Raw genomic sequence first — 14,390 nt, forward strand, 5'->3', positions numbered from 1 at the left:
GTCTTCTCCTGTTGCTTTCCTGTGCTCGTAGCCTTAGGCTCATTAAAGTGTGTTTGTGCCCCAGACACACGAGCTGTTAAACTTGCAGGAAATTTGAGGACTAAATCTATATAAAGGAAAAGTTTATGTTTTATTTATATCTCATCACCAAACAGAGTATTATATACACGTTAGTTTATCATACATTAATTTGGCCTTTGTCAATCCATCGGCTGCCAGAGATGGCGAGGTGAGAAGCCTTTCAGTGGTTACCTCAGAAGTGTTTCTGTTTCTCAGTTCAGATTTAAGTATCAAACCCACTTGCAAAATTCTTTATAAATCAGATGCAAATAGTTTTGATGTATTGGAAGGAAATAAGTTTCACACCAGTACCTTCTTTGTAATAGAGAAATTGCAGTATTCTAAGGAAAGAAAAATATCCTTCCTAAGGCAATATATTTAAAATACGTAATAATAATAGGATGATGATGATGCCAGGATGACATCGTGTACAGTTAAAGTCTTTCACTGTAATGTTCAGACTTCAAATATTTGAAAAAAGGGTAAGATATCACCAGAAGTACTGGACCCACTGGAAAAAAACCCTACTTCTCTGTTTGTTTTGCTTTTTTTCCTGTCCCAGTAAGTCAAGTTCTACTTTTCCCTGCTCTGAGGGACCCGCAACTCACTTGGCACCTTTTTGGAGTGAACAAAGGGGAACTGAGAGCAGAATGAAACCAAATGTCTGTGTAAATCTTGACGATTTTAAATAATAGCTAAGGGTTTACAGCAGCAGTGTGGTTTTGAAAAAGTGGTTGCAGAAATAATCCAACAGTCCCCAAGACACAAACAAGGACAAATATCCAGAGAAACAGCCTGTCCACTACCATGGCAACATACTTCCAATCTTCAATGACCTGGAAGAAAAAGCCAGTTAAAGATATTAGCAATTTGTCATATTCTTTTGGTCTTCCTCTTGCTAATGCTGAGCTTTTGTTTATCAAAATAAAAGGAAACAGATCTCAAGGTTCAGGGAATAAACTGGCTTTAGACTTGATAGGGGATTTTTCTCCTACAACCCGCCTGAGCAGTTGAGAAAAATACAATAAATATTTCTTAGCTTTCTTGGATACTTCAGATACTGAGTGTGGCTGCCTGGTGTGGTGCCAGCCCTGAAGGACTCACACTATAATCTAATTAAGGAGGTTTTTTTCTTCAATTTTAGTTTGTAAATGCTATTAATCTCAGTGGGTAAAAATAGGTGGTGTTTACTGCTGTTAAACAAGGTTAGCTTCAGTGTTCTTTCCTTATCAGCAGTCATCTTATTCATAGGGTTTAATGCATATTAATACTGTTGCTTTTATTAAAATCCCTTTTTGCCCTGCATGTGTTGTCTGTGAAAGTTACAGCCTCAGATTCTGTCTCAGACTGAAGTGACTAATTGGGCTATTATTGTGAAGGGGAAGTATATCAATCTTCATTTGCATCTCAGGAATAACTTTTCCTCTCTCACTGATTCTAGTTACACATAGAATGTCCTCACACCGTGACTTTATCATCCTTGTCAGTTGAATCATGTCTGATATTAGAATATTCCATATTTTTTCTTCGGTGCACACTTTTAATTCCCACTGGGGCTAATGGAGCCAGTCAGACTGTATAAATGTACATGAACAGTTGTTATCAGACCACTGTGACGAGGGAAGGAAGCAGAGGATAAAATTATGAATCTAAAAAACTTGTATGTAGTATCAGAGGACCCTATGTGAAAAGCAGTTAGTGGATTTTCAATACATAAAATGCTCTTGAAAATTGTTACCATCAAGTGAAATCTTTGTCGATCCTGTAGTGTGCAACACATCTCTGCAAGAATTTCTGAGCTCTTAGAAAACCTTTTCCTGCACTACAAAGTCAGCTTCTGTTCAGTCAGTTTCAATGTTTACAAGCTCATGTCTAATGTTAGTAGCTGAACTTCTTTATTTATATTGACAGTAATTTCACTTAATAGAAAACATGAACTACTCAGCAGCATGCTCCTCTAGGGACTTCTGCAAGATCAGAAACCAGACTTTATTTAATCTGCTTGGCTGAGGGAGGGAAAGCACAACAGGGATGGAGAACCTGGAGTCCCACTGGGGTCTGGATTAGAGAGAGGACAATGGTAGGTATGAGGATGATTTTTCCCAACTGTGGTTGCTTGTCTAAAAAAAACCTGTGACCCGCCTGAGTTTTCCAAGCAATACTCACAGTGTTTTTATCAGCTCTATTGTGCTAGCTAGTGGCCTGTGAGTAGGGCAGGGGAATAGAGCAGCAGCAGCATTGCTTAAATAAAGCATTTTTCCTAACCAGTAATGAGTCTGGTATATATAAAAATAATTCAAATGAAAGAAGTGTCAGCTCTGCTGAGGTTTTTAATCTTACCCATGGTGTTTGCCTCATACAGACATGGGTCTTAGCCCAAAAAGGGTGTTTGCAATTCTCCCTTCTACCAATTTTGCTAAATCCTGCTGTGTTCAGTAAGGTAAATAAATGCATGAGCTGCAGGTATGTTGTTTCTGGTTAACTTGGCCTGGCCGTGGGTCACATCACAGTCTCACTGATTCACAATGGTGAAAAATATCCTATTTCTAACCTGGAACTGAATATTGTTTTCTTGCCCTGCCAATCACAACCTGAATGTGACAACAAAGCTTTTGTAAGAGTGTTTCAGGACTTACTGGGCAATCTCTTTTTGTAGAAATGGCCATGTTATTTATCAGGAGAGGATTTGCAGTTACCAAATTGCTGTTCATGAATGGCGTAAATTATGTCCTTTTATGAACTTTATCTAGAATCTCTCTAAAATCTTGACAATAGCTAGAGAGTTCAAATATGCTTTCTGAGGAACAGCATGTTACAGAGGAGGATGGAAGGTGAAGTTTGGAAGGACAGGGATTTCTCATTTTTACTTACACTCTGGTCGTTGTCATCGCTTTTCATGTGCTCTGCTATAAAACTGACTCCATCAATTGCTTCTTGCACTTCTGGAGAAAATTTCGTGCCTGTTCTTAACCTAAAATCTCGATGACTGCTGACATTGTCAAGCGTCTCAGAGACTTTCATATCATATCTTTTGGCAGAAGCTGTATTCAAAAAATAGGTAGAGTTCTTGTAGAAGTCGGATGGATCCATGCAAGGATTCTCTGCTTTTGTCTTTTTGCAGCTGCATGGCTTTTGCCGTGGAGAATTATTTTCTGGGCGCTTCATGAACAGATAAGCTGGGAGCCTTTCAAGGAAAACCAGCTTTACCCAGGGGGGCATAGTGTGAGTACTTGGAGACCTGTGGTGGACATTGAGCACACAGACACTGGTCACTATTGAGAAGGTCACCAGCACCATTGTGAACATAAGATACTTCCCAATCAGTGGAACATCTAGAGATGTTGGAGGGACAATTTTGGAGATCAGCAGCAAGAACACGGTCAAGGCAAGCAACACAGATATGCATAAAGTCATTTTTTCACCACAGTCTGAAGGCAAGTAGAATACTAGGATGGCTAAGGATGTAATTAGCACACAGGGAATGATAAGATTGATGGTATAAAAAAGTGGTTTCCTTTTAATAATGAAGTCATATGTCACATCGACATAATTGGGGTCCAGAGGATTTACAGTCCTTCTTCCCGGGAGTGCCACAATGTCCCACTCTCCGCTCGGTGTGAAGTCGTCCATGCTTGCCATGGAAGTCTTCAGCACCATATCAATTTCTGTGTGGTCGTACGTCCAGGAGCGGAACTTCAGGGTGCAATTTTGTTGGTCAAAGGGGAAGTGCTTCACCTCAATCTTGCAGGCACTCTTGTAAATGGCTGGTGGCAACCAGCGAATGCTTCCATTGTTGCTTACGATGGCATTTGTGTACAGCGAGACCTCGTACGTGCCGTCCGCACTAAAGAGAGGAGAGAAAAGGGAGAAAGTTATAAAATATTAGGAGGAAAAACATACTTCAAAACAGAAAAGGTCTGACATTCTTGGTCTTGTGGGCCCCAGTTGTTCCAAGAATCAAAGTTTAGTAATATTTTTATTCTGAAATCTATGCTGTAGGGAGCTATAACTCTCCACAGAATGTATGTATTTCTTCCAATCAGAGAGTTGATTTTTGGTCCAATACTTACAGAAAAGAAAGTTCTAAAATTATTATTAAATACCAAATACACACCTCTGTTTCATCCAAAGAAATCACTGCATTTTGTAAATGTTTGCTCAAGTAATTAAAGCTTCCTACATCTCTGAAGGCTGAGCAAAAATGAGATCATCCCATGTGAAAGCAGAGGTACCTTTGATCTGGAACATAGCCACTGCTAAGAGCACAGAGCATCACTCCTAAATGACTTGGACAAGGAAATTAAGATGAGCAGCGTTAGTTAGAAATGCAGGGAGAGTGCAGGCAGAGGAAATGTAATTATATGGGTTATAATTTATTGCGTCACTCCAGTTAATGTTTACTTATTACAAAACCAGAACAGACAAGCCATGGCATTCTTAGTGCCCACAAATAATCTCGGCTTTGTATCTCTTTCAGCTGCTGAACTTCCACCAGGGGAGTCTTCTGTGCTGTGGTGGGCCCTTTAACTCAGGGAGAAGATCATTCTCACTCAGTAGTACCTTCTCCTGCCCAACAGCCTGGGCTAACAAGGTAGGGCTGTTTAAACCATTAGGTATCCTGAGGTAGTATTCGTGTTTGTTGACACGGCGTCAAGGAAAATAGAGTTATTTCAGTGCTAAGGGTGATTTTTTTTCCTAAACAGGGAAATGCCACAAATATCTAAGGCTTGGCATATGTGTCTGCATCAGTTAGGGCTGGCTCTGGAAAGGGCTCACCTGGGTGAGGCAGTGAGTGCCTGGCACTGAGCTGAGAGCTTTGCAGCTAATTCGTGCAGACAGTGAGACAAGCAGACGCAGGAGTGGCTACAGCCACTAATAGGAGTCGTTAGTTCATTGTCAATAAAATAGCTCTTTTTTGAGAAATGAATTGTATCTTAGTTCTGCCATATCTGTACTCCCTGAGTTGGCTTTGCCACCGTGCCATGTGCTGGGCAGTCTCCTGGGCTGGGAATATGTGAGTTCTGGTGCTGACTGCCCTGTCTCAGTCATGGGGAGAGGCTGGGCTGCAGCCCCAAAACCCTCACACAGGCCACAGACAGAGCTGTGGGGATGAGGACATGCTCTGTGTTTTCCTGAGCACCTTGAACTGACTGATGCCTGTGAAACTCTGCTCCAGCAGCAGGAAGTTACATGGAGTTGTCCTTTAGCTAAAATTTAATTGAAGGTTTATCCTAATGTAGAAATCCAACATGGTGAGGCTTGTTCCCATGCATTTAAGAAACTTTTTGAAACTATTTCTTTCTATTTTCACAAACTATTAAATGGTATCACTTGGCCAGTAGCAAAAAAAAAACAAACCAGAGGGCAGAGGCACAATTTACCAGAACAAGCTTTGAGCAGGCACAGTGCATCCTAATCCACTAGCTGAATTATTTTGTGACTAATACATTGGTTTTAAGTGTTCATCAAATCTGCTTTCCAGTAGTAGGATTCCAAGGACTTAACTCAGTTATATATAAACTTCCTGGGCTCCCCATCTGTATATATTCATAAATCATCATGTGTTCATGAAGTCATTGGTTTTCAAAGTATCATAAAAGTATAAATTTTGATTATTAAAAAAAAGTTCATCATCCACTTCAGGGTTTTGCTAGAGACTTAAACAAAAGGAAAACAAAATTGTCAGCTGTTTTTTTGAAAGAGGAACTGAAGTATGGTATTTTTCTCAGTACTATAAAACAGCAGGGTCGAATGTTGACAGATTTATTATGTGTTCATTGAATGGATTTTTTTCAATGCTTTATGAAAATGGAATATAATTTGGTTTTCTACATAAATACGAACTCCCGGAGTTTGGTATGCGTGAACTTTGTAACAGATTCATGTGCTGGGGTCTGTGGTAGAAGGAGTGGGGGAAAAAGGAGACAAAACTGTATCTCAGACCTTAAGGTGTCTGATAGGATCACAGACGTCTTCTTGCAACTGCATTTATACCTACAGTTTATTCCTTCCATACAGTCTGTTTTCATATAAATCTCCCTCAGTTGTGAGCCTTGTCATGGATCCTCTGCTGTACCTGCTCACACTGCAGACATCTTCCAGCTCTGCTGGAATTCCTTTAACCAGAGACCTGATGTTACTAAAATTGTCTTTGGGCCCAGTAGCCCAGCCGGATACACTTGCTGCTACCTAAAAGTGACAAAATTCACTTTTAAGATTTTACCAGACCTACTTCATTGTTTCTGATGTTTGTTCCTTGGTTAAAATTTTGTTCATTGTCTGCGTAAACTGCACCAGTTTTACTTACTTATTGTAAAGCACAATGTCTGGCAACCAGATGTGTTTTGCAGGTATTCTCAGCTTATCTATTCCTTCATAGTCAGAGGGCTTCCAAGCCAGCCGATAATCAATCCACTCCTAAGAGAAGAATTGTACAGTAGTGATGGGAGTGTCCTGACCGGCACTAACAAAACAATCACGTGATGGAGTGAAAGCAGTCACATTTGTGGTTTGCAAGAGCCATTTCTCTGTGGGTTTGTTACCTGGTTCAGCCAGACGTTCGTAGTCATGATCTGCTCCCGTTCATTCTGCAGGGAAAAAATGGAGACAAAAACTGACCCCTGAAATGTTTCATTTCATTGCAGTAATAGGATTTATTCAGTGGGTTTTTGAGCATGATTTTGCTTAGTGTAAGATGGCCAGTCTTGTACACATACTGATGATAAATAGTAACCCTATAAATGTAGAATTCCAAATGCCTTTTAACAAGAACAGTTATGGCAGGAGTGAGTGCAGTTATTTGGAAACAATGACCACTGCCTCGCTAAGCTGGTTTCCTTCCCCACCCCACCCCACTTCTCCACCTTTGATTTGAAACAGGAGAGACATTTGACCATCAGAGAGGCCTACATGAGATTGTGTGAGGTTGCTGTGAAGTTTGCCATTTAATCTCTCAGCTGGCAGGCTCTGCTTCATGGGCTGCTGTCTCTAGACAGAAGAGAAACCTCCCTGTAGAAGATCTGTCAGGAGGATTTCTGTAGGAAAATGGGTTGATTCTCTGATCCCGAAGATGCTTGAGATTGTTGGAGCCTACAAGATGCTTCATTTTGTTCTGCTCAAAGAGTGAGGCTACAGAGGGATAGGGACTGAGCTGTGCTAGTCTTGAACCTTGCTCATTCATCCACCTTGTTTAGGTTGTTGATCACCGGGGCCTCTGGAGCAAGACACCTCCCTTTTTATACCCAGAATCTTCACTCTGGGGGGGACACTGTTCTCATGGTGGTAGTGCAGGATGTATGGAGGCATGCCTGTCTCCAGATGGAGCTCCCCAGGAGAGAGAGAGCGCTTAACTAGAATCATCTGGTATACACAGCGTTGAATCCTGTGTGTATGCATAGCTATGTGTGTCTATATATTCTATCCAGTCTGCATGTGTGTATGAAACCTCAGCTGTTTGTACAGTTTCCCTTTTGTTCCAACAGTCTTTCTCATTTCCTCTTGAATTTCAGAACATAAATTCTCTGTGTCTCTTCAAGTTTGCAGCAGTCCAGTCACTCGCCCTTAACACAAATGCTGACAGGGAAGCAGTCATCTGTATCTCCTTGTCATCCAGGGACAGAGCAGCAGAGTTGAAAGCCCCAGCTCAGGAAATTATTCCCACTTATATGCTGGCTCTCGTTCTGGCTGCAGTTAATGTTAACCTCTCCTAGCAATGATGTGTTTATACCTTGGAATAACTGTTAAGCACATACTAACCTTGTGGGTCAAAGTGTCTTTTAGGCCCACTGAAGTAGTTGTTAGTGGATACGAGGAGTTGTTTTCACGAGGATTGTTTTAACTATGTTAAGCTATTCCAGCCAGAACTAATGTGTCTTTTTCTTTACAACATTCCACTGTTGTTTATTGATATGCCTGATATGTCATGTGATGTGGATGTGGCTTTGTAGCTTGTTTTCAGGCCACTGAACCACCTCAGCAGAGATGGATTCGCATTCCACTGATGGTGGATGGTGTGCATATTGCTGGTGTGCACAGTCCAGGATAGGTCCTGACCTGGGGTAACTAACAGAACTTGTACTGAAATCAGTCGAATGATCTTAAATTTTAGCTAGATGGAATTCTATTGGATAAAGATCTGCCCCCAGCCCTTCAATGCTTAGGCAAAGACTGATTTCCCCTTTGTAGCTCCATTGTGAGTTATAAAACCAGTTAATGGCACGTATGGGCTCTGCCTAATAATGATGTTACACTAATGAGAGAAGGACAGAGACGTAGCAATACCAGTATAACTATCACTTAGAGTGCTGTGCAGTAGTATTGAATGTAAAGGCATAGCCTAATTTGAACTTACCACACTGATGAGCTGTGCCAGGGAAACCAGCAGTTCTATGGATACCAGCTGGGAGGAGTTGACAGCTGGTCGAATTAACTTATTGTATCTGTCAGGACTCAGTAGGTGGTTCATTAGTTTTTCTTCAGCATCTGCTGCCATGCTTCCTGTAAAGCGTCACAAAACAGGATTATGGGAGGAAGACTAAAGTGACATGATGTAGGGGTCACAGAATATCTGTGCATCAGATCATCTTTGAGAAATAATGGCAGCTTTTGATTTTCTAAAGACTGGAGGTTTGTGTGAACAGGGGGATATGGTGCTTGCCCTGATATCTGTTCTGCTGAAGTTGACTGTTCTTCACAGAGCACAGATAAAAACAGACCAATCAGAACCCTTTTGGGGTTTTTTGCAATAAATGTGAAGCTCAAATTGGTAGATACTTTTGGGATTACACTCAGAAACTGGGAGCAAACCACCCTCTTAATGGCAGGGGAAGAACTATTCTATGATCCAAAGGGAGGGATCCAGCTGGGACTTCTCTCTTTAGTGCTGTAGGAGACAGAGTTGCGGTACATATACAAATTTAAAGACTCGTATTTATGTAGAGAAAACCAGGTGATAAACTGTAGGGGTCATGAAGGATTTTTTAATGACTGGGGACTCTCTGGTAGCAAGTGATGTTTCTGTTTCAAAATTTGAAAACTCAAGGCAGTATGTTAGACTTATTTTATGTGGAAGTAAAACCCGATTTGTGGACGAGCACAAATACTGTAAATCTTTGATTGCCAAAGCTGGAGTCCAGTGACTACAAAATACAGTATCTATGGGTTACTATCAAACAAGCCTGAACATTCACTGTGGAGCGGAGCAGCTTCTGGCACGACCCCAGGGTTGTTTATTCTGTTCTCATGTTCTTTGTGTGTTTTTTAAAGTCATCCCTGTGGACTTTTCAAACCACCGTTGACCACCTGACAATGCTGATGAGCAAGGTCCTGATAACATCCTGCCAACAGCACAGAGATGCTGTGCTGTGTGTTGGGCAGTTCTGTGGGGTGATGCTGATGAAACTACAGTGTTAGTGAAAGCGGGTTCCAATGCAACTGATAGAATGACTCTCCCATAGAAAAGGTCACCTAATTCACCTCTAGGTACTGCAGAAATGAGAGTAGCGTCCTTACAGCACACTTGCTTCATTATTTCCCGGAGCAATTCCACACAGTAAAAACCACTGTGGTCATGCAAGCATTTTAAATCTGTGGTACAAAAATTTGTTCTGGGGTTTTTTTTTTTATGTTGTAGAATATTCAGGAAATCTGGGGAAAGGCAGACACCAAAAGGCCAGGATCAAATTAGCAGCTGAGGTTTGTGTGCATGTCTGGAAGATGCCACGTTTCCTTGTGAACTGGGCTGCAAGTTGCTAGGCTGAACAATTCTCTCTTGAAATTCTTCTGAATCCAACTCAGGTTAAAAAAATACCCGAAGACCTCCTTGTTTGTGATCCAGTGAGAAAGTGGAGTGAGGTAAAAGGAAAGATTATCTAACAGAGATTTCACATCTAAGAACAACTTTTACTCAAGCTCTGTGGAAAGGTTGAGGTAAACACCAGGCTTGATTTAATTCTTGTAAGACCAGCATGAGCTGTGGCCTGGTAGCCCAAATTTTTCATCTATGCTTAACTGTAAGATTGTTCTCCAAAATAGGCTTTTCAAATACTTTCCAAGGCATTTGGAAAAACAAATTTGGATGACTGTATCCGTGTTTGTTGGGTCAATTTGTTTTTTGATTCACATTTGCTTTGTACCTCCCTGCAAGTCATTATAAAAGCCCTATACCATGTGATATTTTAATATTACATTTGTTCTTAATGCAAGGTGCCTAATCAAAAACTTATCAAGCTAGAGCTATGCTGAGTCTTGCTAAGCTTCAGATTCTGGGGTGGTTTTTTTGTGTATAGCAATCGAGGGAAAGCTAAATTGGATACTGTGAAGAAGAGAGGACCATCCTCTAGGAATGAATCTTCTTGTGGTTATAAGGATAGGTTAGAAGTCCTGTGGTTGTTCAAGAGAGATTCCTTGTTAAAGTCATTTTATTGTGTGGTTTGGTGGAATTTTATGTTGGGTTTGTTTGTAGTAGGTATGTTTTTAGTAGACACCCCCAGAGTTGCATATGTCAGTGACATAAACACATGGCTTATAATTCAAATATACATAAATTGTCAGTCGGTTTGTTTCATTCAGTGGTGGCTGAATACTGCTAGCAAAGATATGAGTTCTTGTTTGAATTGTTGACTATGTTTTCACTGCATTGGTGCCTTTGTCTGGGAATATTCCACCACAGACAGTATTTGCTAAACAGGGAGTAAGAAGTAGGAACTGTAGAATATTTGCAGGAAGCTAGTTCTGGATTTGTAGTTAGTTTTTACTCTGAAACCTGCGTTTAGCAATCACAGTCATCTGGTCTGCAAATCCAAACATAGCGCGGGGTCCCCATGTCCGATGAGAACAGCTCAGATTTCCGAGCACTGATGGCTAATAAACTTTATGTGGATTAATGACAAGCCATGACTTTAATTATAAAAAAAAATATTTATTCAACAATGAATCCCTTTGAGAAATGATTCCATGTTCTTAGTGGAGGCATTCCTCCACTCGTTGATACTCCTTTATAAAATTGCCGTGCCATCCCAGCCTTTGTCACTTAGTAAGCAGAACTAAAGGGGCTGCTCTGTCACCTCGCCCAGAAGCCTGTGTCGTACACCACTAGGTGTCAGCCCTGCACTGCCTTAAAGCTTGTTAAAACCAGGCTCTCTAAACACAGGGGGGGAAAAATGAGTGTTTCTCGTCTAATTTTTATAGTCTACTTTCCATTAACAATCTACATATAAACCAGATGGCACTTAATGAGAACAAAATTACCAGGCGTCCGGATTCGTCTTTATGCGCATTGTGTGTCAGTAGCCGGGCCTTTGAAACTTCTCTTTTTCCTCTCAGGGTTGGAAGGAATTGAAGTAATTTCCCCCACAAACTGTTTGGTTTGTTAGTTTGTTTGTTTGTTTCCAAATAGCAGTGATCACCAGAGATGTTGAAGAGGGCAGACTGATGCGTTCAGACAATTGATTTTAACAGTAACGACCAGGCAGTCCTACTCCTAATTTGGGAGTGGAGTATCTTTGTGTACTGAAAGCAGTAATTAATAAAGCCCATTGGGGTAGATCTTGAGCTGGGGAAATTATTTTAGCTTCACTGAACACGCTACACATCTGCTCTGTGACAAGGAGAGGAATTGCCACATAGCTTGCAGCACATTCCTCAGTAAGTTTGTTTTCTCCGTGGGACTATGAGCATTAAAAAAAAAAATTGCACCGAGATGCTTCCAATTTCACAGCAGGAGAAACAAAACCACGGACTTTATTGACTCTGCTGTGGAGACTTTCCCTTTTACATAGTCTAATTTAAATACATAAAATGAAATAACTAGACATCCTGTGTTATGCTGTTTGGTTTCAGTGTAATGACAAATCTTTGGAGTGATTTCCACGGGGGGGGAAAAAAAAAGGAGCAATGCTGAGAGATACAGGCAAGTTCACTGTCATCAGTGTCTACATTTCAAAATCTAACGTAAGACATATTTCTAGTATTTCTCTGAATTCAGTTATCATAATAAATGTTGAAATAGTATTTGTTCAGAAGAAACATTGTAGCTTGTGTAACCATTTCAGTCCTTTACTCTCTCACAGACAAGTAACAAAACAAGTTCCCATCTGTAATTAGTAAAGAGCAAGTGAGAAGCAGCAATTAAACAGTCCCATTATCTTCTCTGAAATTACTTCATGATGTTATTACTTCTCAACATGATCTCAAGCAAAAAAGATTTTCATAACCTCTTAGAAGAAGACATGCCGATTTGGAATGCTTATTGTTCCAATGAAAGTAGAAGTGAATTTACTGTATTTTAAAGACTTTTAATTTTTACACTGCAGTTGATGCAAATAAAAAAGGAAATACTCCAGGGTTTAGAAGTGTACAATTTAAAAATCTGAAGTGGGCCCTCACTCTTCCTTTTGTTACAAAGCAGATGTTTTCTAAAGTTGCCTTTCAGAGATGGAAGAAACGAAAGAATTGTGGAATGAATGGGTAATAATGGGAAGTGTGTGATCTGATCTTGGTTCAGTTTCAGCCAGTTTCTCTCAGAGCACTTCAGTGGAGTCTCTCCTTGGGAAGAAACTCCCATGCTAAATGCACTGTCTCATGCTGCTGTCAGGCTGCTTGTGTTGGCAAAAACATATCCAAGAAATCCTGACAGACTGAGGGAAACATTCTTGCATAAAAAGTATAAATATATGTTTTTCGTAGCATATGGTTACATATGACAACTCAATTTAAACTGTTTCCATCCTCAATTAAAAATCAGGAATTATGAACTTTGCAAAATATAGGAACTTGAGAAAATAATGGTAGAGGGATTAGATCTGTCATATTTATGGGACGTGTCACGGTTCATTTTTTCACCTTCAGCACAATGTCTGCTTTTCCCATCACAGATGATCCTGGGAGCATCTAAAGGGATATCATTTAGTCCTTACCATTGTCATCTCCTACAGTTATATAATTTTATATCCCACCTGTCTGTCCCTGTTCATCATAGTGCGTGTGCTGATACCAAACAAGCCCAAAACAACACTGAAATAATCAATTTTATACATCCTCTTAAAGTCAGCAACCTCCCGAGGTGATGGTTGCGGAGCTCGTGTCACTGTCCTACCTCACACCCCCCAAAGCTCTCACTGTTCTGAAACTGTATGAGAAAGAAAAGGTCACTTACCGTTCAGACAAAAGGAGCCCACTACAAAGAGAACGAGGGTGTACATTTTCCTCTCGGCACTAAGAAGATGTGTATTCCTGTTCTTCAGCTTAGACAGCTGGTGAGAGGCTCTGTTGGCAGAGGGAAGAGATGTCAAAGCAAACCTGAATCTCGGAGGTACGAAATGCCTGGAAAGAGACAGACAGTAGGACCTGACAGAAGCGTTCTGCAAAGTGGAATTTTCGTGAGCATAGTGGTCCCTCCCCCTCTGCAGCTGTTTAAAGAGCTTTGTGAAGAGGAAAAGCAAATAAGAAGAGTGAACATAATGTGATAATGTTTAAAAAGAGGAAATGAAATAGCAAGCTAAGGGACATGATGTGCACAATACAACTGCTTAATTCTTGCTGCTAGATCACATTTAAAAGGCTTTCTGATTAATAAGTGCACTGGGTGGGAATAGCTGTGTGAGAAGAGCTGGTAATAACTTCGTGCCATAAAACCTCTTAGTGCCAATAAATTATAGCCCTAGCAGAGGGTTATTTTCTGTGTCAACAGAGAAAGTTTATTACCTATTGCCAACCATTTTCCACACCAAGGCCCACATGTGTGATCTCTTTAAACTAGAGCTCCAAAAACTTTTTGGGAGCACCAAGAGAGGAACAGAAAATTTGTTGTCATTACCATCTGATAGGATTTCAAAAAGAAAGCTAAAGCAATCTCTGGTGAAGTAGCAGTAGGGATAAAGACACTTCAGAATTTCACTTTAGAGAAATTCTGTGGAATTCATCTTTTAGAGGTGAAGGGCTTAGCAGACCGTAGAGTGCCGTGTTTTGGGACTTGTTATGGGCAGATTTGTGTACAAGGAGGGGGCAAGAAGCTCTTATGTGCCCTTTGCAAGCACTGTAGGACAGTCTGAAGTCCATGGATATAAAAAACCCAAACCAACTTTGATTCCCTGTAACTTCCAAACTTTTCTATACGTACATGTAATCAATTTTGTTTAGAGGTGCATTTATAATATTTATGCTATGCAAATGTCTCAGATGATAAAAACTTCTGTGGACAATGTAGCAGAATTGATGGTGGATGATTTCTGTGTACTCAAAAAAATTTCTCAGCACACAGTTGCCTTATTGTTAAACATACCAACATTAATGTGCTGCGTTTGCTGCAGATCTTAATTAGTAAGTTGGGCCTG

General features: G+C 40.5%; 1 protein-coding gene across 1 annotated transcript; it reads right to left on the minus strand.

Moving 5' to 3' along the window:
- Positions 1–146: 146 nt before the first annotated feature.
- CHRNB4 (cholinergic receptor nicotinic beta 4 subunit) lies at positions 147–13,431 on the minus strand. Its single transcript, XM_066195983.1, has 6 exons — positions 13,214–13,431; positions 8,411–8,556; positions 6,603–6,647; positions 6,368–6,477; positions 2,932–3,904; positions 147–896 (listed from the first exon to the last, which is right to left on the minus strand). The coding sequence occupies exons 1-6, from the start codon at positions 13,257–13,259 to the stop codon at positions 756–758; spliced, it is 1,461 nt and encodes a 486-aa protein (XP_066052080.1). The 5' UTR covers positions 13,260–13,431; the 3' UTR covers positions 147–755.
- Positions 13,432–14,390: the final 959 nt, after the last annotated feature.

Source organism: Chamaea fasciata, unplaced genomic scaffold (genome assembly GCF_029207755.1).
Source record: "Chamaea fasciata isolate MVZ Bird 193981 ecotype frontalis unplaced genomic scaffold, bChaFas1.0.hap1 SCAF_14, whole genome shotgun sequence".
NCBI classification, from domain to species: Eukaryota; Metazoa; Chordata; class Aves; order Passeriformes; family Sylviidae; genus Chamaea; species Chamaea fasciata.

What these genes read in the sequence shown, in the direction of transcription:
- CHRNB4 (XM_066195983.1), bottom strand. Translation starts at nt 13,259, where the DNA reads ATGTACACCCTCGTTCTCTTTGTAGTGGGCTCCTTTTGTCTGAACG. An exon ending in CGAACGTCTGGCTGAACCAG is followed by an intron (nt 6,478 to 6,602) that starts GTAACAAACCCA and finishes TTCTTCTCTTAG; the next exon opens with GAGTGGATTGATTATCGGCT. An exon ending in GACATTGTGCTTTACAATAA is followed by an intron (nt 3,905 to 6,367) that starts GTAAGTAAAACT and finishes TCCTCTCTTTAG; the next exon opens with TGCGGACGGCACGTACGAGG.